The 27,553-nt window shown below is 42.1% G+C and overlaps 2 protein-coding genes and 1 long non-coding RNA gene across 3 annotated transcripts; 2 read left to right on the top strand and 1 right to left on the bottom strand.

Annotated features, from left to right (window-relative positions):
- Positions 1-3,855: 3,855 nt before the first annotated feature.
- Positions 3,856-7,812, top strand: LOC120746796. The gene is made up of 9 exons (XM_040052294.1): positions 3,856-4,025; positions 4,122-4,215; positions 5,739-5,856; positions 5,931-6,022; positions 6,124-6,217; positions 6,580-6,681; positions 6,880-7,047; positions 7,173-7,328; positions 7,559-7,812. The coding sequence occupies exons 1-9, from the start codon at positions 3,922-3,924 to the stop codon at positions 7,612-7,614; spliced, it is 984 nt and encodes a 327-aa protein (XP_039908228.1). The 5' UTR covers positions 3,856-3,921; the 3' UTR covers positions 7,615-7,812.
- LOC120746797 lies at positions 7,052-26,401 on the bottom strand. Its single transcript, XR_005698937.1, has 4 exons — positions 26,210-26,401; positions 20,987-20,998; positions 14,751-14,756; positions 7,052-7,062 (listed from the first exon to the last, which is right to left on the bottom strand). It is a non-coding gene; the product is annotated as an uncharacterized LOC120746797 (long non-coding RNA).
- LOC120746795 lies at positions 16,328-20,260 on the top strand. Its single transcript, XM_040052292.1, has 9 exons — positions 16,328-16,475; positions 16,572-16,665; positions 18,187-18,304; positions 18,379-18,470; positions 18,572-18,665; positions 19,028-19,129; positions 19,328-19,495; positions 19,621-19,776; positions 20,007-20,260. Exons 1-9 carry the CDS (start codon positions 16,372-16,374, stop codon positions 20,060-20,062), a joined length of 984 nt encoding a protein of 327 aa, XP_039908226.1. The 5' UTR covers positions 16,328-16,371; the 3' UTR covers positions 20,063-20,260.
- Positions 26,402-27,553: the final 1,152 nt, after the last annotated feature.

Below are 27,553 nucleotides of genomic sequence, written 5' to 3'. Positions count from 1 at the left end.
GCCCATAACACTAACATAGTTACTAACTTCACTGTATTATGTTTTAATGTTTTATTATCTGCGCCACAGATGCATAATGCCCCACAGACAGCTCAATCACGGTTATGGACAATGCTCCATCTTTGACTGGATCATAAATTTCCACTCGCGAATCTGATTGTGGAAAAGACAACCATAGTCTTGGGTATTGAAATTCTATAACACCGACCTGATACGGTTCATTTAAAACAATAGGTTTTGCTAGCTTTGTTCTAAAATTAGATTTCTTATTGCCTGGATAAACATGTGCTGAAGCATTCGAGAAGACGCTCACATAAAAGCCTGCGTTGTTGTTGTTCGTTTTATCCATTCCTTCCTTCCTTCCTCAGTCTTTGTCTAGTGCAGAATGAAAGTATGCAGAGCTGCGGCGTCTCTGTTAATCACACTTCAATGATGTCTTTTTCAGGGATCCATGAATTAAAATGAGAAGGCCAACCGAGCCATTTGACCAGCGCTAACTTTTTTCGGTCCTCTTTTTTTCTGCCAAGTATTTTCTCTATTTTAAACCTTTTGTTTTTGTCAATAGTCACCTGCTGTATCTCAGGTTCATAAAATACACCTTTCACTGCAGCTCCTGTGAGATCCTCTAGTTTGTATACGGGAGGGTCTCTTCCTAAACGCTTCTTTATGGTAAAGTACTCGTCTGTGTAGGTCTGATGGTAACCCTTTCAGAATATGCCTCGTAGTTTAGATATTCTCTCTGTATCGCCCACATTAAATTTAAAAGTCACCGGTTTTTGGGGTTTCATTTTGTACAGGGTGTTAAAGACTGCTTTCTCATTATCTTTGCACACCTCGGTGGGGGTCATTTTGATAGAGCTGTGATAAGACAGGTTATAGGACTGTACAAGATCTTGGATCACATTAACATATCTTGGCGAGTTAACTGATGTTAAGTATTTCCACATTTTCCCCTTTAAGGTGCGGTTAAAACGCTCTACCACACATGATTTCATTTCACTAAAGGTTGAAAAATGTGTGATGTTATGCTGCTCCATTAGTTTTTTAAATGTTTATTATAAAATTCCTTCCCTAAATCTGTTTGGAGTTTTTCAGGCACACGGCCCTCTCTCAGAATATCACCAAAAGCCTCAGCAACAGCCTGTCCTGTCTTGGTTTCAAGGCACCTAACCCATGCATACTTAGAAAACACATCTATGCATGTCAATAAGTACCTAACATTATCATTATCTGCAGAATATTCACGCATGTCAACCAAATCAGCTTGAAACTGTTTGTCAGTCCCGTTAACCAAAACTCTATTTCTGTATCCTTGCATTTCTGTGTCCTCTATCCTTGCAGGTTTATGAAGAGTATATGTGTCATCTCCTTTTAAAAACGCTCCACGTCAGGTAATGACGGCTTTAAGCCTGTTGCCTCACTGACAGCGATACGGAGCTTCTTTACACTTCCTAAACCCCCTGGGTGTGCAGGGTTGGGATATATTTTTCTCAGCGTGTTTTCCATAATCACTTTGACCAAACACAAACACAAATGACCAGAAAAAAGTGTTAGCATACGTTTTTATTTAATTTTCTGTGTAGTGCACAGTAAGGTTTTTATAACAGATGTACATTAAATCTTGTGTCTCCCAGACCAGTAGTTTCCAATCATGTGGAGCAGCGCTGATTTAACACCGCGGGTGTGATGATTGGTATTTAGCAGGTATCCGACATTCTCATCAGTGGTGCAAACAATGTGCGGCACTGATCTCAGTTCACACAGAAGACCTCTGCAGTGCTGATGATTTGTGCTTTAGCCTCACTGACACTGTATGAGCAAACAAACAGACGGATGGCCGGGATGAATCGGGGCGTCCGGAGCTTTTCCATCACCTCATCATAGTAGGTCTCGAAGAAAAACACAGGCAGCTCAAACAGGCAACTGTGTTGTAACTGGCTGGGGTGACCGGATTGGCATCCATAACATATCTCCTGCACATACTCATTCAGTGCCATCGACAGCAGGTGGAAGGTTGCGAGTTTAATGTTGATTTCCGTTTCCTCAGACGGGTGTGATCCTGCAGAGTCCTGTGAGCATCCTGGAGAGGGGGGCGGAGTCAGTGGGGTCTGGATTAGCAGTGCTGGAGGGGGAGACTCTGAGCGGTCCACAATATGGCAGATGTTGTCTGTAAAAGAAATCCACGCATTGCATTTTTTAAAAATATCGATGCCAATGTCTCTCACACAGAGACAACCTACCATTTGTTTTTTTTTTTGTTTTTCTGTCCTCAGGGTTTTTGATGATTTTTGGCCTGAACATGGCAGAAGGTAAACCAATCTTCGGGCCATGTGCGAGCTGATCATATACAAGACGCTTCCTAATATTCTCATAAGAAGAGTTGACCTTGTCTCTCTTCATTGTCTTATCGACCTCATTAAACACCCGCTGCAGTGCTCTCCAGTCTGACCACTGAATAAAAAACAAATCCTTAAACCATGATAAACGTTCTTCAAGGGTGAGGGGGTATGGGTTCAACCTCCAGCTTTCAAGGCCCCGGTCCGCAATTACACCTTCCCTGTCTTCACACACACTAAGAAAAATGAAGTCGTCAGGGTTTTTGATGATTTTATCTTACACAGTACATACACAATAGATGTGTTTGCAGGTTTTAGTGCAAATTGTACATTGCTACATTGTTTTGAATTACCCTCAGCCCGCAGTGTATGTGGGCACCTGTCAAAGGTCATTTGGATTTACCAGACCGCTTTGAAAACAACATGGAAAAAATGAATGTCTTTGTTGAGCCATGACTGGATTTCTCCTTATCCTTCCTAAAGGCCGTTATAACCTTGCACTGCCAGTGTTCAGCTGCACCAGCTGTGACCTAATGTGGTCCCCCTCAGTTAAGGACTTCCAGGGTGGTGGATATTGGCCTGGCACCTTAAATTTCTGCACCCTGTTTTCAATGGATGTCTTTCAGTCTTTCTATGACATTAAGAAGCTGCAGCAGGGATGTCACTGAAGGCCTTTGTCAAAGTGCTGGATGAACGAACAGCCCATTTGGAAGGGTGAGTTTCTAAATTTGTCAAGTTTAAGGAAATTGTGCAAATCAATGTTTATGATGACTGTCCTTGAATATTCTGTTGTTTGTCCTCTATGATAGGTTTGTAGCATAAACCTATTCGCTGGAACGTTAAGGACAATTTGCTACACAGCAAAAAGCAAGACACAAGGCACCAAAGTTCTCTGGTTTACTCATGCATGAGGGAGTCCTGCCTGGAGCCAAGTGTCGTCCCACCACTTGACCTCCGTCAGACTCTCAGCCAGGTTCCCCATAGCACTCCTTTTATTGTGGTTACATGAATATGCATAGGGTCATTAACATATAACATCTTACATGGGTATACATGTGAACAAAGAATACTGTGTGTGTGTGTGTGTGTGTGTGTGTGTGTGTGTGTGTGTGTGTGGTACTGCTGATCAAAGGGCCCTATAACATGAAAGCACAAAAGCAAACATCCTTGGTCAGGAAGAGGGTAGTCTCCCCCTCACCCTAGATGGTTCACCCTAGATAACATGGTGAAGAAGTCCAGCAGTTCATCTAAACAAAAAGCACTTAGACTAGAACAGACGTAGCTACGTTAATCCTACCATAAAACAATAAAACAAGGTACGACCTCTCTCATGCTCCTAGGATGTAGGTGTGCATTCCAGTGTGGAATACACACCAAGCCTTTGTAGCCTGCTAAAGATCACACATCCTATCACTACACAGTTGATTATACACCTCTAAGCATATATGGTTAAATGTTTCCTAATACAAATGACAATAATAAAATCTAAACCCATCACTCTACTTAAAAGACTGGCCGAATATCAGCTGATGCCGTCAGTAAAAGTTTCTTGGAGTGGAGTGCTGTAAAGTGTGAGGTGGACAGGATGTGCAAGGAGCCATGCTTTAGCTGCCCTGCCTGCACTCCAGACATGCTCGCCGTGTCAGTTGATGGAAACCACAAGCTTTATCGCTTTCAGTCAAATGCAAGGTACGTTATGCATTGTGTACATAAATCAAATATGGATTTGTACAAAAATTGTATTTTGATGTTTCTTTTCAAACAACTGTCACTGTGTTCGTTCAGCACTTCAGAGCAGGGGAACTTTGAAGGTGTCTTCATTGAAGAAGATGAGGAAGTTGCTGAGTTTGTGAAATACATCCAGAGACACACAAATGATGTGAGATACAAATATATATCAGTGCTGTCAGCGTTAATCTTGTTAAAATGACGTTAACGCCATAACCATATACACATACGTGTGTGTGTGGATACATATTTGGATGGGTGGATATTTATTTTGTTTTTTTCTTGGTGTTGTCGTAATACTATTTACTTGACTTTATCTTAATGCATACTTCATTTTGTCACCATGTGTATTTAAAAAAATAAAAACCTGGTTTTTATGAGGTGTTGTGTGAACGTGACTTGAGGCTAATTCAGCTAATTCTTTTGCATTTGTGTTAAAAAGTTTGTCCCTGATAGGGCGTAATCACGTCGTGTCTTTGAGTGTGTAGGTCCCAGGGAAAGGGTTGTGTGGATCTTCATCTTGGACTGCAGCAAAGGAGTCGAGCAAAAAGTCCACTGGGAAGTTGGATGAAGAGGGCATGGAAATAGCTGCTTGTTTGCTGTTAGTCCTCCTAGCTGCATTGAACATGTTTCGAGGGGAGATCTTTGCTTACTCCCTTCTTCTCCAGAGGAATTTGGCAGCTAGCATCCCAGGACATATTATGTTCCTTTGCTCCGATGTGGCCTGTAAATATTTCCCATATTTAACCAACGTGGCTCAGCAGCGCCCTGAGCTGAGGAACCTCTTGTCAATGCGTCCTTTTGGCTACGTTCACACTGCAGGCGAAAGCGCATCAAATCCGACTTTTTTGACCCTATGCGACCCATATCCGATCATGGTGTGACAGTGTGAACGGCACAAATCCGATATTTTCAAACCCAATTTGGGTCACTTTCGTATGTGGTACTGAATCCGATACATATCCGATGTTTCAGAAAGCGACTGCTGTGTGAACGGTCAAGTCGCATTAAATCCGTCTTTTACGTCACTGACACAAGACAGACGCCAATTATCAGCGCCGGAGAAGCGCCCGTTAAGACATCGCAAACGCTTCCTGGCCATCCGGTGAAACTGCTGGGAAGACAGCGTTGGAGAAACGTGAACATTTTATTTGTACTGTATAATCTGCAGATTCTGACAGAAATCTGCAGCTATCCTTTGAAGCACCGCTCCTCTAAAACAGCAATAAGGATCATTATTAGGTTATTTACATTATTATGTAAATAACAAAATAACTTAAAGCAAAAATTGGGAAACGTGAAGTCCGAAGTCTTTATATTAAGGGCCATCAGTCAAACAATATTGTTTGCTCTGGGTCTAAACAGAGCGCGTTGTGTATGACATCTTCTTTTGGGCATGCGGGCCGCTTTGAGCGTTCACACTAGAGCGCGTTTGCTGTCGCATTTTATTTGTAGTGTGAACGAGCAGATAAAAAAATCGGATTTGATCAAAAAATCGGAATTGAGCATTAAGACCTGCAGTGTGAACGTAGCCTTTCTCTCCGTCATGCATGCAAAAGCTCACACTTGGATATGCGAGGTATACTGCAGCTTGTAGTCTTGGATACGTTTAAGACATTTTGTTATAAGGTTGAATGAATTCAGCAGTCATGTATTGTGACCTCCTTTCTATAGATCAAATGGGGAGGTGCGTTTCAGGATGGGGCCGGTTCTACAGTTGGAGAAGAGGTGGAGCAAGTAAACAGTTTCCTGTCTAGGGCGGCCATCACAACGAAGTACACGTCTAAAGCAGGTGTGTGTCTGTGTGTGAGATTCCACTCAGTCTCCTGCTCATTCATTCTTATTTGTATACTAACTGAAATGCAGGGCGGACAGACATGCTGAGCCTCCTGGCTTTGGGCTGGAACAAAAGGAAAGTGGAACAACTGGGCCGCACTTTGAGCCAGAGATATCTAAAGGTTATTTTTTCAACACCCATTTTAATGTGTGTGGTAATGGGGGAAAAACACCAGTACTCTAAAAATGTCCATATGAATGACATTTATTAATGTATTCTTAGATCATAAGGATCCTTAGAGAACAAGTGGAGAGCCTGAATGCGAGCAGAAATGAGCTGGGTGTGGATGACGACACGCTGCAGCAATGGGCTGAAGGTGAGTCTCAATATAATGCACTCGTGTATAACAACAGGACCCACCATGGCCTCATTAAAGAACTTAGAGTTAAGATCTTTCTGACAGTGTCAACAAACAATGAAAAATAAGCCTTGTAAAAGCACAATTGATGGCAGAGTTGTTGCGTTTGATCAAATTGGATTGGACCTGGGTTGAAGTGATGTCGTACTAGTTGGTTTTATAAAGCTGAACACCAACATACTTGTTATCTCATGATAATGCAGCACATGAAGGCTCCAGATGTCTTATAATGAATATCATCAAGTCAGTGATTACAGAGTCCACTGTAGTTTGGTGACTGTTACTCATCCTGTGTTCTGATTAATATTCTTCTCACTTAGAAACGGATCAAACTGATGGCAGCCTTGGAGCGTTGCAGGCACGAGTAGAGGAGCTTGTCGTCATCATCAGAGTGCGAACACAAAGTCTTTACAGACAAAATGGTGTCACAGTTTCTTTGAAACGGACCGTTTGATGCTCAGTTTGTACAGCTTGTACAGCTACTTTGTAAACAGAATAAAATCAGATCCAGGTTTGTTTAAGCTGGATGTGATTTGTTCTAGCAAACAAATTGATGAGTGTGGATTAAAATGTAAATATATGTATTATGTGAAGGTGTTCCTTTTTATGATTATTTACAGATAGCAACAAGAGGCGACACAGAATTCGCAAGGTCATCTTAGATGAGAAGAAACGCTTGGCAGCTGCTGTTGACGACTACAACAAGCTCGCTGAACCAACAAAGCAAATCGTATCCAGTGATGCCCTCATGCAGAGCGACGTTTGGCCCTGGCAGAGCACAAGTGAACGTAAGCTCTTGATTTCTAAATATCCTTTTTAAACAAACTCCCAGTATCTGAGCAGTAGTTGAATGTTTTGTTCTTGAATCATAATATGCTGCTATGTTTTCCCATCTGATGTTGTTAAACTGTAGCTGCTGCTGACCTCCGGACAAAGAGAAAGGTCTTTGAGAAGGTGATGGCTGTGAGGCGCCTGAGAGAGGAGGAGATGATCCTTTGCAGGGAGATGCAGCATCACTGGACAGTGTTGCGAATGCGATCTGTGGTGTTGGGGACAATCTCCTCAGACTGTAAGCACATCTTTTATTTATTTATACATTTGGTGATGAATTGATTGAAAATAAGAGCAGATGCTAAAGTCTTACTGGATCTTTTACCTAAATTTGGGTTGCTAGCTAACACTGCCTTCTCCCTTAAAAAAAGTTTAATTACATGATCCTAACTCCTTGTGTTTATGAGGTGAGTTTTTTTGTTTGTTTGTTTGTTTTACTTATATTTAATTTTTTTGTTGTTTTTACAGCCTCCCTTGTTGGCATGTCGGAGGATGCACAGAAAGGACTCCATAGCCTGGTTTAAAAACAAAGTGAACTGAAAGCTGAAACGCTCAAAGTAAAGGACGTGTACAAGAGAATCCTCAGCCACCAACCACTCCTGGAAATGGACTCGGAGGAGGAGGAGGACATTCCAGACGATGAGAGTGATTTGAGCACTTCTGATGAAGACTGATTGTGTCATCATTGATGTTATGTTTGCTAGAATAAAAAGTTAATCACATCTGTTTAATGTGACTTTTATAATGTCTGTTTCAGAAATTGCTTATCAACAGACATTTTACATGTTGAGAAGAAAAATGTAATTCCCTTGGTGCAGTTGTTTACCCTGAATCATTCTTTCCCATCTAATTTAATGACTAGTGCACATGTTCAGATACAATAACATCATTTAATTCATGGGATGCTTTCTGGGCTGCTCAAATTACCACAAACTGTAAAAGCACCAGGCAGCACACTCACAAGGACATTTTTTGTTCAGTGTTTTGTTGAAGAAATCAACAAGTACAACTGAGATGTTTGCTGTAGTGGTGTGTTTGTTAAGAAGCATGCCAGCACACTGGTGAACTGACAGTCCCAGAATGCACCCGAGCCAGTGACTCGCCCCAGAACAAATGAAATTAATTATCTAGAAAGACAACCGTGATGAAAGACTAAGTAAAAGAGTAGAAAACAAAAGCTAAGGAAAGGTACTGTGGGGTAGGAAAGAAAGGCCAGAGCCGTGCAAAATGACCTCCAGCAGGCCACAAATGTGCACGTCTGCTCAAACGGTCAGATACTGACTCCATGAGGGTGGTATGAGGGCTCGACGTCCACAGGTGGGGGTTGTGCTTACAGCCCAACACCGTGCAGGATGTTTGGCATTTGCCAGAGAACACCAAGATTGGCAACTTTGCCACTGGCGCCCTGTGCTCCTCACAGATGAAAGCAAGTTCACACTAAGTACTTGTGACAGAGTCTGGAGACATATTGGAGAACCTTCTGCTGCCTGAAACATCCTCCAGCATGATGGTTGGGCAGTGGGTCACTAATGGTGTGGGGTGGCATTTCTTTGGGGGACCGCACAGCCCTCCATGTGCTCGGCAGAGGTAGCCTGACTGCCATTAGGTGCTGAAATTAGATCCTCAGACCCCTTGTGAGACTATATGCTGGTGCGGGTGGCCCCGGGTTCCTCCTAATTCAAGACAGCGCTAGACCTCATGTGGCTGGAGTGTGTCAGCAGTTCCTGCAAGACGAAGGCATTGATGCTGTGGACTGGCCCGCCCATTCCCCAGACCTGAATCCATTTGAGGACATCTGGGACATCATGTCTCACTCCATCCACCAACTGCACCACAGACTGTCCAGGAGTTGGCAGATGCTCTAGTCCTGGAGTCTGGGAGGAGATCCATCAGGAGACCATCTGCCACTTCATCAGGAGCATGCCCAGGTGTTGTAGTGAGGTCATACAGGCATGTGGAGGCCACACAGACTACAGAGCCTCATTTTGACGTGTTTTAAGGACATTACATCAAACCAGATGAATGATTCTGTATTGCACTGATCAAGGAACCAACCCAATAGGAGCTAAAGGCATCCTCTTCACATTACTTCACTCAGTAAGTTTATACTATGTTTAATGTGCATTTTCTTCATCAGTTTAGAACTTAACATGTTAGCGCTCCCTGGTCCTTTTTGGAGACAGATCCTGAGACAGCAGGCAGCTTTGGAGAACTCATGCCAGCTGTGGTCATTAAGGAATCCTTTGATTTAATATTGATTTCATGACAACTATCCTCAGGCACATATTCCTGGATATATACAATGACACGAGTAGACACTAACCCCCAGCAGTCTGGTGCTATGACAGCATAACTAAGGGCTGACCTGAACCAGCCCCAACTATAAGCTCTATAAAGAAGTGAAGTCTTATGCCAACTCTTAAAAGTGTTGACCATGTCCACCTCCAAAACTCATAATGGACTTTGGAGGTGGACAGCTATCAAGCTCCTCACAGAGGAGCAGCTTGACAGCTAAAAGCTCCCAATTTACTTTAGTCCAAATACATGAGTTCAAATTGAGGTGATAACTATTTATCAACAGTATGAATGTCTGTTCCCGTCCAACAAAGTTGTTACTACATACCATGTTGAGCAGGGCTTCCACTTGACTTTAACTTCTTCTTTTTCCTGAAAAACATGATATAAACAAACAATTAATTCAGAAAGACATGCAGGTTGCATACAAAAAGGAGCTTATAAACATTTGTGTACTATTGAATGGCTCAATATATTATACAGTTAGTTTACAAAAACATAAGAACCACTACAATGCTTGTACTGCCAGCATCGAGTGCATGTCAGCAAAGCAACACTGCTCACATTGTGGCTCACAAGCTCCACTCCTTTTCATCAAAACCAAAATTTTATCTACATTCTGTTTTTTACACTTTAAATCCCAGTTAGGTTAAATATTACCAGTAGCTTTTCAGATAAAACAGTAATAAAGTCCTAATGGTTTCATAAATCTTCATATTTTTTTTCATATAAGCATCCGGGACAAGGCTGTCTTGCAGTTGTTGAGGTCACTAGTGTGCGCCCTATTTCTTCCAGGATCACTCTTCATTTGTAGGTTTTAGTGGACTCCTACTACTGTGAAGTGGTTTTCATGGGACAGGGGCTTGTATTCCAAGATCTGGGAGATTGTAGAAATGAGCAGTGATGCCCTTCTTGCCATCTTTCCAGAAATATAAGTGATCTGGAAGCTGTTAGTCTTACTTACAGCAGCAGCACTTTCTGCACCTGCAGAAACTCCAGGACACATTTACTAACAGTGTTTGTTGCTGTGTGTGCTGCAGCTGCAGCTTTGGATTTCTTTTGAGAGCTAATATTTTGGCTTTGGTGTCTTGTTATGAAATGTACAAGAGTAAGAGTGTTAGCATGTGTGTCAAAGCTGGGAAACTCAAAGTTCAATAACCTGTATCAACAACAATTCACTGCAGCCTGTGTAATATTTGATGCATCATAATTTATTCCAGTCTATCTTGCAAATACATGTTTGCGTTGCAATGTCATGCACAACACACACAACTATTAGAGCCTTAAGATCAAACCTGCGTCATTCTTTTGGTCCGCTGCAGTGTAGCAGTCAAACAAGAAGAAGAAGAAGAAGTGAAGTGGCCCCAAATGGCCAGGATAGAGATCAGAGGGTTAATGCGTAAAATGTATAAAAATATTATTGATTACAGGATAATACATTAATGTTAATATCAACAATAAGCTTTTTACTCTGAAGTTACAAGTATAAACAATGCTGTTACATTTACACTTACATTTTTTACTATAAGTATGGAAACAAGTGAACAGCATTTTATAATAAGTTTAACTGGAATTCTGTTCACTGAAAAACAAACAACAGATAAAAACACAAACAAACAGCCAGTGCCTTCATCTGTCCATTAAATGTCAAACATCGCTTTGACCTGTAGTCCCTGCTCGTCAGCACATGCTTTTAAAAAGAGCTCCATGTCCTCTGCAAACTGAAAAACAAAGAGGAAGAAGTCCCTCTACACAAAAACACTGTGGATGACAGGCCAGGCAAACATCTACTGACCTGTTTGAATGCCTCCTCATCATGTGAGCCTTGAAGTTTTTTTGTAAGAAGACTAAGACCACAGTGAGGGCGTTTCATTTTCATGGACTTTCCACAAGCCACAGTTTCATTTAGCACAGAGGGTAGAGCACATGAATGTTCTACCCAAGATTCAGGAAATGGTTTAGATGCTGGAGACAAGACATGGAGAGGGAGACGAGGCTCCACGGAGAGTTCAGTGGGGAGCAGTCCTGAATGCTGACATGACAATAATTGCCTTGCCATATCCCCACGCTGTATGACTGTCATGTTACAGAAGGGCAGTGAAAGTGCACCGGACTGTATATCTGCAGATTCTGCGAAATCTGCAACTCTCTTTGAAGCACCGCTCCTCTAAACAGCACAATAAGGATCATTATTAGGTTTTTACATTATTATGTAAATAACAAAATAACTTAAAGCAAAAATTGGGAAACGTGAAGTCCGAGTCTTTATATTAAGGGCCATCAGTCAACAATATTGTTTGCTCTGGGTCTAAACAGAGCACGTTGTGTATGACATCTTCTTTTGGCATGCGGGCCGCTTTGAGCGTTCACACTAGAGCGCGTTTGCTGTCGCATTTTATTTGTAGTGTGAACGAGCAGATTAAAAATCGGATTGATCAAACAATCGGAATTGAGCATTAAGACCTGCAGTGTGAACGTAGCCTTTCTCTCCGTCATGCATGCAAAAGCTCACACTTGGATATGCGAGGTATACTGCAGCTTGTAGTCTTGGATCGTTTAAGACATTTTGTTATAAGTTGATGAATTCAGCACGTCCTGTATTGTGACCTCCTTTCTATAGATCAATGGGGAGGTGCGTTTCAGGATGGGGCCGGTTCTACAGTTGGAGAGAGGTGGAGCACATAAACAGTTTCCTGTCTAGGGCGGCCATCACACGACAAGTACACGTCTAAAGCAGGTTGTGTGTCTGTGTGTGAGATTCCACTCAGTCTCCTGCTCATTCATTCTTATTTGTATACTAACTGAAATGCAGGGCGGACCGACATGCTGAGCCTCCTGGTTTGGGCTGGAACAAAAGGAAAGTGGAACAACTGGGCCGCACTTTGAGCCAGAGATATCTAAAGGTTATTTTTTCAACACCCATTTTAATGTGTGTGGTAATGGGGGAAAAAACACCAGTACTCTAAAAATGTCCATATGAATGACATTTATTAATGTATTCTTAGATCATAAGGATCCTTAGGACAAGTGGAGAGCCTGAATGCGAGCAGAAATGAGCTGGGTGTGGATGACGACACGCTGCAGCAATGGGCTGAAGGTGAGTCTCAATATAATGCACTCGTGTATAACAACAGGACCCACCATGGCCTCATTAAAGAACTTAGAGTTAGATCTTTCTGACAGTGTCAAACAACAATGAAAAATAAGCCTTGTAAAGCACAATTGATGGCAGAGTTGTTGCGTTTGATCAAATTGGATTGGACCTGGGTTGAGTGATGTCGTACTAGTTGGTTTTATAAAGCTGAACACACAACATACTTGTTATCTCATGATATGCGCACATGAAGCTCCAGATGTCTTATAAATGAATATCATCAAGTCAGTGATTACAGAGTCCACTGTAGTTTGGTGACTGTTACTCATCCTGTGTTCTGATTAATATTCTTCTCACTTAGAAACGGATCCAACTGATGGCAGCCTTTGGCGTTGCAGGCACGAGTAGAGGAGCTTGTCGTCCTCATCAGAGTGCGAACACAAGTCTTTACAGCAAAATGGTGTCACAGTTTCTTTGAAACGGACCGTTTGATGCTCAGTTGTACAGCTTGTACAGCTACTTTGTAAACAGAATAAATCAGATCCAGGTTTGTTTAAGCTGGATGTGATTTGTTTCTAGCAAACAACATTGTGAGTGTGATTAAAATGTAAATATATGTATTATGTGAAGGTGTTCCTTTTATGATTATTTACAGATAGCAACAAGAGGCGACACACGAATTCGCAAGGTCACTTAGATGAGAAGAAACGCTTGGCAGCTGCTGTTGACGACTACAACAAGCTCGCTGAACCAACAAAGCAAATCGTATCTCAGTGATGCCCTCATGCAGGCGACGTTTGGCCCTGGCAGAGCACAAGTGAACGTAAGCTCTTTATTTCTAAATATCCTTTTTAACAAACTCCCAGTATCTGAGCAGTAGTTGAATGTTTTGTTCTTGAATCATAATATGCTGCTATGTTTTCCCATCTGTGTTTGTTAAACTGTAGCTGCTGCTGACCTCCGGCACAGAGAAAGGTCTTTGAGAAGGTGATGGCTGTGAGGCGCCTGGGAGGAGGAGATGATCCTTTGCAGGGAGATGCCGCATCACTGGAGCAGTGTTGCGAATGCGATCTGTGTGTTTGGGGACAACTCTCCTCAGACTGTAAGACACTCTTTTATTTATTTATACATTTGGTGATGAATTGATTGAAATAAGAGCAGATGCTAAAGTCTTACTGGATCTTTTACCTAAATTTGGGTTGCTGCTACACTGCCTTCTCCCTTTAAAAGTTTTATACATGATCCTAACTCTTGTGTTTATGAGGTGAGTTTTTTTGTTTGTTTGTTTGTTTTACTTATATTTATTTTTGTTGTTTTTCAGCCTCCCTTGTTGGCCTGTCGGGGTGCACAGGGACTCCATGCCTGGTTTACAAACGTGAACTGAAAGCTGAAACGCTCAATAAAGGACGTGTACAAGGAATCCTCAGCCCCCAACCACTCCTGGAAATGGACTCGGGAGGAGGAGGGACTTCCAGACGATGAGAGTGATTTGAGCACTTCTGTGAAGACTGATTGTGTCATCATTGATGTTATGTTTGCTAGAATAAAAGTTAATCACATCTGTTAATGTGACTTTTATAATGTCTGTTTCAGAATTGCTTATCAACAGACATTTTACATGTTGAGAAGAAAAATGTAATTCCCTTGGTGCAGTGTTTTTACCCTGAATCATTCTCTTCCCATCTAATTTATGACTAGTGCACATGTTCAGATACAATACACTCATTTAATTCATGGGATGCTTTCTGGGCTGCTCAATTCCAAACCTGTAAAGCACCAGGCCACACTCCCTCTTTTTTGTTCGTGTTTTGTTGAATACACAAGTACAACTGATTTTGCTTTAGTGGTGTGTTTGTTTGAAGCCTGCCAGCACACTGGTGAACTGCCGTCCCAGAATGCACCCGGCCCGTGACTCGCCCCAGACAAATGTTTTATCTAGAAAGACAAACCGTGATGAAAGACTAAGTAAAGAGTATAGAAAACAAAGCTAGGAAGGTACTGTGGGTAGGAAAAGAAGGCCCGAGCCGTGCAATGACCTCCAGCAGGCCACAAATGTGCACGTCTGCTCAAACGGTCAGATACTGACTCCATGAGGGTGGTTGAGGCTCGACGTCCACAGGTGGGGTTGTGCTACAGCCCAACACCGTGCAGGAGTTTGGCATTGCCAGGAACCAAGATTGGCAACTTTGCACTGGCGCCCTGTGCTCTTCACAGATGAAGCAAGTTCACACTAAGTACTTGTGACAGAGTCTGGAGACATATTGGGAGAACCTTCTGCTGCCTGACAATCCTCCAGCCTGATGGTTGGGCAGTGGGTCACTAATGGTGTGGGGTGGCTTTCTTTGGGGGACCGCACAGCCTCCATGTGCTCGGCAGGGTAGCCTGATGCCATTAGGTGCTGAAATTAGATCCTCAGCCCCTTGTGGACTATATGCTGGTGTCGGGTGGCCCCGGGTTCCTCCTAATTCAAGACAGCGCTAGACCTCATGTGGTCGGTGTGTCAGCAGTTCCTGCAAGACGAAGGCCTTGATGCTGTGGACTGGCCCGCCCATTCCCAGACCTGAATCCATTTGAGGACATCTGGGACATCAGTGTCTCACTCCATCCACCCCACTGCCACACGAACTGTCCAGGAGTTGGCAGATGCTCTAGTCCTGGAGTCTGGGAGGAGATCCATCAGGAGACCATCTGCCACCTGTCAAAGGTCATTTGGATTTACCAGACCGCTTTGAAAACAACATGGAAAAAATGAATGTCTTTGTTGAGCCATGACTGGAATTTCTCTTATCCTTCCTAAAGGCCGTTATAACCTTGCACTGCCAGTGTTCAGCTGCACCAGCTGTGACCTAATGTGGTCCCCCTCAGTTAAGGACTTCCAGGGTGGTGGATATTGGCCTGGCACCTAAATTTCTGCACCCTGTTTTCAATGGATGTCTTTCAGTCTTTCTATGACATTAAGAAGCTGCAGCAGGGATGTCACTGAAGGCCTTTGTCAAAGTGCTGATGAACGAACAGCCCATTTGGAAGGGTGAGTTTCTAAATTTGTCAAGTTTAAGGACATGTGCAAATCAATGTTTTATGATGACTGTCCTTGAATATTCTGTTGTTTGTCCTCTATGATAGGTTTGTAGCATAAACCTATTCGCTGGAACGTTAAGGACAATTTGCTACACAGCAAAAAGCCAGACACAAGGCACCAAAGTTCTCTGGTTTACTCATGCATGAGGGAGTCCTGCCTGGAGCCAAGTGTCGTCCCACCACTTGACCTCCGTCAGACTCTCAGCCAGGTTCCCCATAGCACTCCTTTATTGTGGTACATGAATATGCATAGGGTCATTAACATATAACATCTTACATGGGTATACATGTGAACAAAGAATACTGTGTGTGTGTGTGTGTGTGTGTGTGTGTGTGTGGTGTGTGTGGTACTGCTGATCAAAGGGCCCTATAACATGAAAGCACAAAGCAAACATCCTTGGTCAGGAAGAGGGTAGTCTCCCCCTCACCCTAGATGGTTCACCCTAGATAACATGGTTGAAGAAGTCCAGCAGTTCATCTAAACAAAAGCACTTAGACTAGAACAGACGTAGCTACGTTAATCCTACCATAAAACAATAAAACAAGGTACGACCTCTCTCATGCTCCTAGGATGTAGGTGTGCATTCCAGTGTGGAATACACACCAAGCCTTTGTAGCCTGCTAAAGATCACACATCCTATCACTACACAGTTGATTATACACCTCTAAGCATATATGGTTAAATGTTTCCTAATACAAATGACAATAATAAAATCTAAACCCATCACTCTACTTAAAGACTGGCCGAATATCAGCTGATGCCGTCAGTAAAAGTTTCTTGGAGTGGAGTGCTGTAAAGTGTGAGGTGGACAGGATGTGCAAGGAGCCATGCTTTAGCTGCCCTGCCTGCACTCCAGACATGCTCGCCGTGTCAGTTGATGGAAACCACAAGCTTTATCGCTTTCAGTCAAATGCAAGGTACGTTATGCATTGTGTACATAAATCAAATATGGATTTGTACAAAAATTGTATTTTGATGTTTCTTTTCAAACAACTGTCACTGTGTTCGTTCAGCACTTCAGAGCAGGGGAACTTTGAAGGTGTCTTCATTGAAGAAGATGAGGAAGTTGCTGAGTTTGTGAAATACATCCAGAGACACACAAATGATGTGAGATACAAATATATATCAGTGCTGTCAGCGTTAATCTTGTTAAAATGACGTTAACGCCATAACCATATACACATACGTGTGTGTGTGGATACATATTTGGATGGGTGGATATTTATTTTGTTTTTTTCTTGGTGTTGTCGTAATACTATTTACTTGACTTTATCTTAATGCATACTTCATTTTGTCACCATGTGTATTTAAAAAAATAAAAACCTGGTTTTTATGAGGTGTTGTGTGAACGTGACTTGAGGCTAATTCAGCTAATTCTTTTGCATTTGTGTTAAAAAGTTTGTCCCTGATAGGGCGTAATCACGTCATGTCTTTGAGTGTGTAGGTCCCAGGGAAAGGGTTGTGTGGATCTTCATCTTGGACTGCAGCAAAGGAGTCGACCAAAAAGTCCACTGGGAAGTTGGATGAAGAGGGCATGGAAATAGCTGCTTGTTTGCTGTTAGTCCTCCTAGCTGCATTGAACATGTTTCGAGGGGAGATCTTTGCTTACTCCCTTCTTCTCCAGAGGAATTTGGCAGCTAGCGTCCCAGGACATATTATGTTCCTTTGCTCCGATGTGGCCTGTAAATATTTCCCATATTTAACCAACGTGGCTCAGCAGCGCCCTGAGCTGAGGAACCTCTTGTCAATGCGTCCTTTTGGCTACGTTCACACTGCAGGCGAAAGCGCATCAAATCCGACTTTTTTGACCCTATGCGACCCATATCCGATCATGGTATGACAGTGTGAACGGCACAAATCCGATATTTTCAAACCCAATTTGGGTCACTTTCGTATGTGGTACTGAATCCGATACATATCCGATGTTTCAGAAAGCGACTGCTGTGTGAACGGTCAAGTCGCATTAAATCCGTCTTTTACGTCACTGACACAAGACAGACACCAATTATCAGCGCCGGAGAGAAGCGCCCGTTAAGACATCGCAAACGCTTCCTGGCCATCCGGTGTGAAACTGCTGGGAAGACAGCGTTGGAGAAACGTGAACATTTTATTTGTACTGTATAATCTGCAGATTCTGACAGAAATCTGCAACTATCCTTTGAAGCACCGCTCCTCAGCAATAAGGATCATTATTAGGTTATTTACATTATTATGTAAATAACAAAATAACTTTAAGCAAAAATTGGGAAACGTGAAGTCCGAAGTCTTTATATTAAGGGCCATCAGTCAAACAATATTGTTTGCTCTGGGTCTAAACAGAGCACGTTGTGTATGACATCTTCTTTTGGGCATGCGGGCCGCTTTGAGCGTTCACACTAGAGCGCGTTTGCTGTCGCATTTTATTTGTAGTGTGAACGAGCAGATAAAAAAATCGGATTTGATCAAAAAATCGGAATTGAGCATTAAGACCTGCAGTGTGAACGTAGCCTTTCTCTCCGTCATGCATGCAAAAGCTCACACTTGGATATGCGAGGTATACTGCAGCTTGTAGTCTTGGATACGTTTAAGACATTTTGTTATAAGGTTGAATGAATTCAGCAGTCATGTATTGTGACCTCCTTTCTATAGATCAAATGGGGAGGTGCGTTTCAGGATGGGGCCGGTTCTACAGTTGGAGAAGAGGTGGAGCAAGTAAACAGTTTCCTGTCTAGGGCGGCCATCACAACGAAGTACACGTCTAAAGCAGGTGTGTGTCTGTGTGTGAGATTCCACTCAGTCTCCTGCTCATTCATTCTTATTTGTATACTAACTGAAATGCAGGGCGGACAGACATGCTGAGCCTCCTGGCTTTGGGCTGGAACAAAAGGAAAGTGGAACAACTGGGCCGCACTTTGAGCCAGAGATATCTAAAGGTTATTTTTTCAACACCCATTTTAATGTGTGTGGTAATGGGGGAAAAACACCAGTACTCTAAAAATGTCCATATGAATGACATTTATTAATGTATTCTTAGATCATAAGGATCCTTAGAGAACAAGTGGAGAGCCTGAATGCGAGCAGAAATGAGCTGGGTGTGGATGACGACACGCTGCAGCAATGGGCTGAAGGTGAGTCTCAATATAATGCACTCGTGTATAACAACAGGACCCACCATGGCCTCATTAAAGAACTTAGAGTTAAGATCTTTCTGACAGTGTCAACAAACAATGAAAAATAAGCCTTGTAAAAGCACAATTGATGGCAGAGTTGTTGCGTTTGATCAAATTGGATTGGACCTGGGTTGAAGTGATGTCGTACTAGTTGGTTTTATAAAGCTGAACACCAACATACTTGTTATCTCATGATAATGCAGCACATGAAGGCTCCAGATGTCTTATAATGAATATCATCAAGTCAGTGATTACAGAGTCCACTGTAGTTTGGTGACTGTTACTCATCCTGTGTTCTGATTAATATTCTTCTCACTTAGAAACGGATCAAACTGATGGCAGCCTTGGAGCGTTGCAGGCACGAGTAGAGGAGCTTGTCGTCATCATCAGAGTGCGAACACAAAGTCTTTACAGACAAAATGGTGTCACAGTTTCTTTGAAACGGACCGTTTGATGCTCAGTTTGTACAGCTTGTACAGCTACTTTGTAAACAGAATAAAATCAGATCCAGGTTTGTTTAAGCTGGATGTGATTTGTTCTAGCAAACAAATTGATGAGTGTGGATTAAAATGTAAATATATGTATTATGTGAAGGTGTTCCTTTTTATGATTATTTACAGATAGCAACAAGAGGCGACACAGAATTCGCAAGGTCATCTTAGATGAGAAGAAACGCTTGGCAGCTGCTGTTGACGACTACAACAAGCTCGCTGAACCAACAAAGCAAATCGTATCCAGTGATGCCCTCATGCAGAGCGACGTTTGGCCCTGGCAGAGCACAAGTGAACGTAAGCTCTTGATTTCTAAATATCCTTTTTAAACAAACTCCCAGTATCTGAGCAGTAGTTGAATGTTTTGTTCTTGAATCATAATATGCTGCTATGTTTTCCCATCTGATGTTGTTAAACTGTAGCTGCTGCTGACCTCCGGACAAAGAGAAAGGTCTTTGAGAAGGTGATGGCTGTGAGGCGCCTGAGAGAGGAGGAGATGATCCTTTGCAGGGAGATGCAGCATCACTGGACAGTGTTGCGAATGCGATCTGTGGTGTTGGGGACAATCTCCTCAGACTGTAAGCACATCTTTTATTTATTTATACATTTGGTGATGAATTGATTGAAAATAAGAGCAGATGCTAAAGTCTTACTGGATCTTTTACCTAAATTTGGGTTGCTAGCTAACACTGCCTTCTCCCTTAAAAAAAGTTTAATTACATGATCCTAACTCCTTGTGTTTATGAGGTGAGTTTTTTTGTTTGTTTGTTTGTTTTACTTATATTTAATTTTTTTGTTGTTTTTACAGCCTCCCTTGTTGGCATGTCGGAGGATGCACAGAAAGGACTCCATAGCCTGGTTTAAAAACAAAGTGAACTGAAAGCTGAAACGCTCAAAGTAAAGGACGTGTACAAGAGAATCCTCAGCCACCAACCACTCCTGGAAATGGACTCGGAGGAGGAGGAGGACATTCCAGACGATGAGAGTGATTTGAGCACTTCTGATGAAGACTGATTGTGTCATCATTGATGTTATGTTTGCTAGAATAAAAAGTTAATCACATCTGTTTAATGTGACTTTTATAATGTCTGTTTCAGAAATTGCTTATCAACAGACATTTTACATGTTGAGAAGAAAAATGTAATTCCCTTGGTGCAGTTGTTTACCCTGAATCATTCTTTCCCATCTAATTTAATGACTAGTGCACATGTTCAGATACAATAACATCATTTAATTCATGGGATGCTTTCTGGGCTGCTCAAATTACCACAAAATGTAAAAAGCACCAGGCAGCACACTCACAAGGACATTTTTTGTTCAGTGTTTTGTTGAAGAAATCAACAAGTACAACTGAGATGTTTGCTGTAGTGGTGTGTTTGTTAAGAAGCATGCCAGCACACTGGTGAACTGACAGTCCCAGAATGCACCCGAGCCAGTGACTCGCCCCAGAACAAATGAAATTAATTATCTAGAAAGACAACCGTGATGAAAGACTAAGTAAAAGAGTAGAAAACAAAAGCTAAGGAAAGGTACTGTGGGGTAGGAAAGAAAGGCCAGAGCCGTGCAAAATGACCTCCAGCAGGCCACAAATGTGCACGTCTGCTCAAACGGTCAGATACTGACTCCATGAGGGTGGTATGAGGGCTCGACGTCCACAGGTGGGGGTTGTGCTTACAGCCCAACACCGTGCCAGAGAACATCAAGATTGGCAACTTTGTCACTGGTGCCCTGTGCTCTTCACAGATGAAAGCAAGTTCACACTAAGTACTTGTGACAGAGTCTGGAGACATATTGGAGAACCTTCTGCTGCCTGAAACATCCTCCAGCATGATGGTTGGGCAGTGGGTCACTAATGGTGTGGGGTGGCATTTCTTTGGGGGACCGCACAGCCCTCCATGTGCTCGGCAGAGGTAGCCTGACTGCCATTAGGTGCTGAAATTAGATCCTCAGACCCCTTGTGAGACTATATGCTGGTGCGGGTGGCCCCGGGTTCCTCCTAATTCAAGACAGCGCTAGACCTCATGTGGCTGGAGTGTGTCAGCAGTTCCTGCAAGACGAAGGCATTGATGCTGTGGACTGGCCCGCCCATTCCCCAGACCTGAATCCATTTGAGGACATCTGGGACATCATGTCTCACTCCATCCACCAACTGCACCACAGACTGTCCAGGAGTTGGCAGATGCTCTAGTCCTGGAGTCTGGGAGGAGATCCATCAGGAGACCATCTGCCACTTCATCAGGAGCATGCCCAGGTGTTGTAGTGAGGTCATACAGGCATGTGGAGGCCACACAGACTACAGAGCCTCATTTTGACGTGTTTTAAGGACATTACATCAAACCAGATGAATGATTCTGTATTGCACTGATCAAGGAACCAACCCAATAGGAGCTAAAGGCATCCTCTTCACATTACTTCACTCAGTAAGTTTATACTATGTTTAATGTGCATTTTCTTCATCAGTTTAGAACATAACATGTTAGCGCTCCCTGGTTCTTTTTGGAGACAGATCCTGAGACAGCAGGCAGCTTTGGAGAACTCATGCCAGCTGTGGTCATTAAGGAATCCTTTGATTTAATATTGATTTCATGACAACTATCCTCAGGCACATATTCCTGGATATATACAATGACACGAGTAGACACTAACCCCCAGCAGTCTGGTGCTATGACAGCATAACTAAGGGCTGAGCTGAACCAGCCCCAACTATAAGCTCTATAAAGAAGTGAAGTCTTATGCCAACTCTTAAAAGTCTTGACCATGTCCACCTCCAAAACTCATAATGGACTTTGGAGGTGGACAGCTATCAAGCTCCTCACAGAAGAGCAGCTCGACAGCTAAAAGCTCCCAATTTACTTTAGTCCAAATACATGAGTTCAAATTGAGGTGATAACTATTTATCAACAATATGAATGTCTGTTCCCGTCCAACAAAGTTGTTACTACATACCATGTTGAGCAGGGCTTCCACTTGACTTTAACTTCTTCTTTTTCCTGAAAAACATGATATAAACAAACAATTAATTCAGAAAGACATGCAGGTTGCATACAAAAAGGAGCTTATAAACATTTGTGTACTATTGAATGGCTCAATATATTATACAGTTAGTTTACAAAAACATAAGAACCACTACAATGCTTGTACTGCCAGCATCGAGTGCATGTCAGCAAAGCAACACTGCTTACATTGTGGCTCACAAGCTCCACTCCTTTTCATCAAAACCAAAATTTTATCTACATTCTGTTTTTTACACTTTAAATCCCAGTTAGGTTAAATATTACCAGTAGCTTTTCAGATAAAACAGTAATAAAGTCCTAATGGTTTCATAAATCTTCATATTTTTTTTCATATAAGCATCGGGGACAAGGCTGTCTTGCAATTGTTGAGGTCACTAGTGTGCGCCCTATTTCTTCCAGGATCACTCTTCATTTGTAGGTTTTAGTGGACTCCTACTACAGTGAAGTGGTTTTCATGGGACAGGGGCTTGTATTCCAAGATCTGGGAGATTGTAGAAATGAGCAGTGATGCCCTTCTTGCCATCTTTCTAGAAATATAAGTGATCTGGAAGCTGTTAGGCTGACTTACAGCAGCAGCACTTTCTGCACCTGCAGAAACTCCAGGACCACATTTACTAACAGTGTTTGTTGCTGTGTGTGCTGCAGCTGCAGCTTTGAATTTTTTTTGAGAGCTAATATTTTGGCTTTGGTGTCTTGTTATGAAATGTACAAGAGTAAGAGTGTTAGCATGTGTGTCAAAGCTACGTTTGACTGGGAAACTCAAAGCTCAATAACCTGTATCAACAACAATTCACTGCAGCCTGTTGTAATATTTGATGCATCATAATTTATTCCAGTCTATCTTGCAAATACATGTTTGCGTTGCAATGTCACGCACAAACACACACAACTATTAGAGCCTTAAGATCAAACCTGCGTCATTCTTTTTGGTCCACTGCAGTTGTAGCAGTCAAACAAGGAGAAGTGAAGTGGCCCCAAATGGCCAGGATAGAGATCAGAGGGTTAATGCGTAAAACGCATAAAAATATTATTGATTACAGGATAATACATTAATGTTAATATCAACAATAAGCTTTTTACTCTGAAGTTACAAGTATAAACAATGCTGTTGCATTTACACTTACATTTTTTACTATAAGTATGGAAACAAGTGAACAGCATTTTATAATAAGTTTAGCTGGAATTCTGTTACACTGAAAAACAAACAACAGATAAAAACACAAACAAACAGCCAGTGCCTTCATCTGTCCATTAAATGTCAAACATCGCTTTGACCTGTAGTCCCTGCTCGTCAGCACGTGCTTTTAAAAAGAGCTCCATGTCCTCTGCAAACTGAAAAACAAAGAGGAAGAAGTCCCTCTACACAAAAACACTGCAGATGACGGGCCAGGCAAACATTGACCTGTTTGAATGCCGCCTCATCACGTGAGCCTTGAAGTTTTTTTGTAAGAAGACTAAGACCACAGTGAGGACGTTTCATTTTCATGGACTTTCCACAAGCCCCAGTTTCATTTAGCACAGAGGGTAGAGCACATGAATGTTTCTACCCAAGATTCAGAAATGGTTTAGATGCTGGAGACGAGACATGGAGAGGGAGACGAGGCTCCACAGAGAGTTCAGTGGGGAGCAGTCCTGAATGCTGACATGACAATAATTGCCTTGCCATATCCCCACGCTGTATGACTGTCATGTTACAGAAGGGCAGTGAAAGTGCACCGGCACATCATTTTGTCTGTAAGAGAGAGAAAAAAGAAAAAACAACAACATGTAATTTAAATGTAGTTGTATAGAATGCAGTCAGTTTATCTAACAATCAGATTGTACATATTAACAAAAATATCCAAGCCGTCCTCAATAATGAAAGCAAAATGGTGTGGATCACAAGAGCTGTCAGGAAATGTGGTGAACAGGAAAAATATTGAATGAAAACACTTTTTTCTCTCGCTGATGAATGAACTGAACTGTACAATGTGAAAATAACTTTTAAGTCAACAAAGACCTGCAGAGGTGCTGAAAAGAAGTGCATCTTTATGACTTTAACTATGAGGTATATTTAATACCAACATACCTTTGAAAGGCAAAGCACTTTGAATGTGTCCATTTATATGCTGCTCAATCTTTGCCCTGACAGCAGGGCTGAACGTGGGGCACAGAGGGCAGTGAAACAGCCAACACGTGGTGCATTCCTGCAATTCTGGCCTGGAGGCCAGAACTCCAAATTGATATTTGCATCTAAAACAAGAGAGAAAAACAGATAAACACCATATACACATTTAAGTTCAGGTTTTAGCAGAAATAACACGTTACAGTTAGCATGTAAGAGATTTGGGAGAAAATCTTTACAAAAACATAATTTACAAGAAACTTTTATTTGTGACATACGTATCTATTGACATATAAAAGACACTTGAACAAAGGCTAACTAACATCTGGGCAATAAAACAGAATAAATAGAGAATACTAGTATTTATACATATATACAACTCTCTGTGCGACCTTTACAATGTTTTTGCAGGTGGAATGAGAGACATGAATAAAGTGCAATATGCAGTAAATGGAACAATGTGCATTGATGTTACAGATCGTGAAAAGTAGTGAAGTGAATTTGTTCATAACAAGCAAAAATCAAATACGTTTGAAACTGACCACTAAATGCTAACCAGAGGTGTCAAAAGTGCACATTCTTACTAAAGTTTAGATACCTCGGGGGTCTGACCGTTGTTGTAGCGCTAACAAAGTGCCAACATAATCAGTGTAAGCAAACTAGATGATTCCTACAATTATATAATTATTAACGGCAAATTTAGACATGAAAGACTCCTGTAACAACCTTTACGATCCACTTGCAAGGTTTCCACAGTCGATGGCTGTATCCCAATTCAGGGTCTGCAGCCTTAAAGTTCACAGCCTCAACGGTCCATGAACTCTGAACATCTGAACTCTGAAGCATGAACTCTGTGTCAAAGATTCAAGTTGCAGTTATTTATATTTGCTATCACCTTAAATCTTCACTCAAAGACAAAGTATCTGTGACAGTGTGTATATAGATGTTAAGAAACGGCTTCCAGGGCCTAATCCGTGGATCGACTTCCTTCGAGGCGATGGACGTCTATCAGCATGAGGATATGGACCTGTCACCTATCAGCAGAGAATGTCCCTTAGTCTGTAACACAGTCAAATATATTCTCACAGCAACATTCACGCATGCCCATTAGCGTGTTAGTACAAGCTTCGGGAGCAGCTTGGGAGAACAAGAAAAAGAGGACTGCTTCAGGTTGTCTTCCCAAATTGACTCAACTTTATTCACCAAGTACAAAAGTTTATTATAGAGGGAAAAATTCATGAGACAGCAGATTATCAGTTTTAAACCAGTACAGACCAAGATAAGGGAGCGTCTTCCTGCCCTTGGGTGAAGAAGAATCCTTTGTGTAGTTATCAGTTCAGCTTACAATTATGATTATCTCAGCGAAATTATTTTTCAAGGCACGAAATAAAGAATTTCTTTCATTAGTGAATTCTGAAACAAACACATCTGGCCTCAACAGGCGTCTCCTAAAAAGATTTAGAAAACTAATGTAGCTGAGGGAGTGATCTCTGTGGTATTTCAACCTTGCTACCAGCCTGTGATTCTCACACATCAATTCTTGGGTCAAAGAGAAAAATAACTAAAACAAAGGGGCCCTTATTGAATGACAGAGTTTTCCTGTATAATGTCACTATAAAACAATATCCAGTAAATGCTCCCATGGTACTATAAATACCTAACAGTTCCCCTCTTTTATTATTTTTTAAAAATAATAACTCAAATAGAAAGGAAAATCACAAATGTAATAACATACTATAAAAAGGCAAATCATCAAATGTAATAGTTCACAACCTAATGTTCAATATACACATCAGGAACTCATTGGTAACATCTGGCACATCCCCAGGATCAATTTTGTGCTAATTGCAAATACATTGAAGTAGCTGTAGTAGTAGCTCTATGGGTTATCACGTGAGGAGTGTACTAGGTGGGTGTCTTGCCAAGTGGAGCATGAGGTATTGTCAGCAAAATGTGGCTTGCAGAAATGTGAACAGGGTTGCAGTTTACAATACAAAACAGTAAATAAAATCCTAAGGTTAATGCAGTAGATATGATTAATAACCTAAATATAATAAAGACAGTTCTTTAGTCGTCTCCTGGCCTGGTCCCAGGTTCGAGAGATCCCGTATAAGCGTCGTGTGATGACAATGGGCATTTCATTTTCTCCATTATCAGGATGGAATGAGTCTATCTTTATCAGGTTAGACATTGTGTGGTACTCTAGGCTTTCTGTTCCTGCTGGATGTTCGAGTACCTTGTTGTTGTTCAGGTGGGGGATCAAAGGGCTTTCTGAGTCTTGGCTCTTTCAGGCGTTGTGTGTTAATCAGTGATTGTGTGTGTGTAGGTGTATTGAATCCGGGCGCTGGCTCGCCTGAGTCGTCATCTGTAGGTGTATTGAATCCGGGCGCTGGCTCGCCTGAGTCGTCATCTACTTGATCCGACGCCTTAGGTGGTTTGGTGGGGCTGGTCTTAACCCTGCTGTCATGAATCCACTGAGGTTGTCCGTCTGTTAGGATGCTGGTTCTCGTCACTGCAAGTACAGTCTGGGGGCTGGAACACGCGGCCTCCCCGAGTGTCCTTGGTTTTAGCGACTTCACCAACACCGCGTCTCCTGGTTCCACGGATGGGTTGGATCTGTGGAAGGGAGAGGCTGAGAGAGACAAACTTTCTGATAGTTATTATTCAGTGTTTCTACCAGGTTATGAACATAGTCAGACAATGCAGTGTCTATGTCCCCTTCCAATAGCGGTGCCCCTCTGAGGCTGACCATGGTGTTGGAAATGGTCTTCCCATGATTATTTCAAATGGAGATAATTTGGTTGCTGCGGATGGAGTCATTCTAATCTCGCAGAGGATTTGAGGAAGTAGTTTGATCCAGGTCATTCCTGTTTCTATCATTGCTTTAGTCAGGCGATTTTTATGGAACATGGCTTAAAAAATTTCTCTTCAACAACGTAATCCGATAAAAAAAAAAACGATCTCTCTACCCGTCGGCTTCCCGTGGCTGTCATGCGACCGGCTATTGCAGTTAATAATACAAACAGCTCCTTGACATTTTTTGTGTTTCTTTTTATCGCTCTGTAACTGAGTTCAATTGAAAGCCTGCGTGCGCTAGTACCTCTTGCCACAAGTTCCCAGAATCCTTTGCGGTTTTACCCCTGAATGACGTCACATTTTCAATCTTTATCCTGGTGGCCCGGTCTCTAGTCAAAATGCCCGGGCCGATTTTTTGTCCCAGTCCAGCCTTGATATGTG

This window comes from Simochromis diagramma, unplaced genomic scaffold (assembly GCF_900408965.1).
Source record: "Simochromis diagramma unplaced genomic scaffold, fSimDia1.1 OVJJ01000389.1, whole genome shotgun sequence".
In the NCBI taxonomy this organism is placed as follows: Eukaryota; Metazoa; Chordata; class Actinopteri; order Cichliformes; family Cichlidae; genus Simochromis; species Simochromis diagramma.
Note: the sequence above shows the minus strand (reverse complement) of the source record. Positions and strands in the feature narration are given on the sequence as shown.

Coding starts and splice junctions, on each gene's coding strand:
- LOC120746796 (XM_040052294.1), top strand. CDS start 3,922: ATGTGCAAGGAGCCATGCTTTAGCTGCCCTGCCTGCACTCCAGACATG. Junction 6,023..6,123: donor TGAGCCAGAGATATCTAAAG/GTTATTTTTTCA, acceptor ATGTATTCTTAG/ATCATAAGGATCCTTAGAGA. Junction 7,048..7,172: donor CTGGCAGAGCACAAGTGAAC/GTAAGCTCTTGA, acceptor GTTAAACTGTAG/CTGCTGCTGACCTCCGGACA.
- LOC120746795 (XM_040052292.1), top strand. CDS start 16,372: ATGTGCAAGGAGCCATGCTTTAGCTGCCCTGCCTGCACTCCAGACATG. Junction 19,496..19,620: donor CTGGCAGAGCACAAGTGAAC/GTAAGCTCTTGA, acceptor GTTAAACTGTAG/CTGCTGCTGACCTCCGGACA. Junction 19,777..20,006: donor GGGGACAATCTCCTCAGACT/GTAAGCACATCT, acceptor TTGTTTTTACAG/CCTCCCTTGTTGGCATGTCG.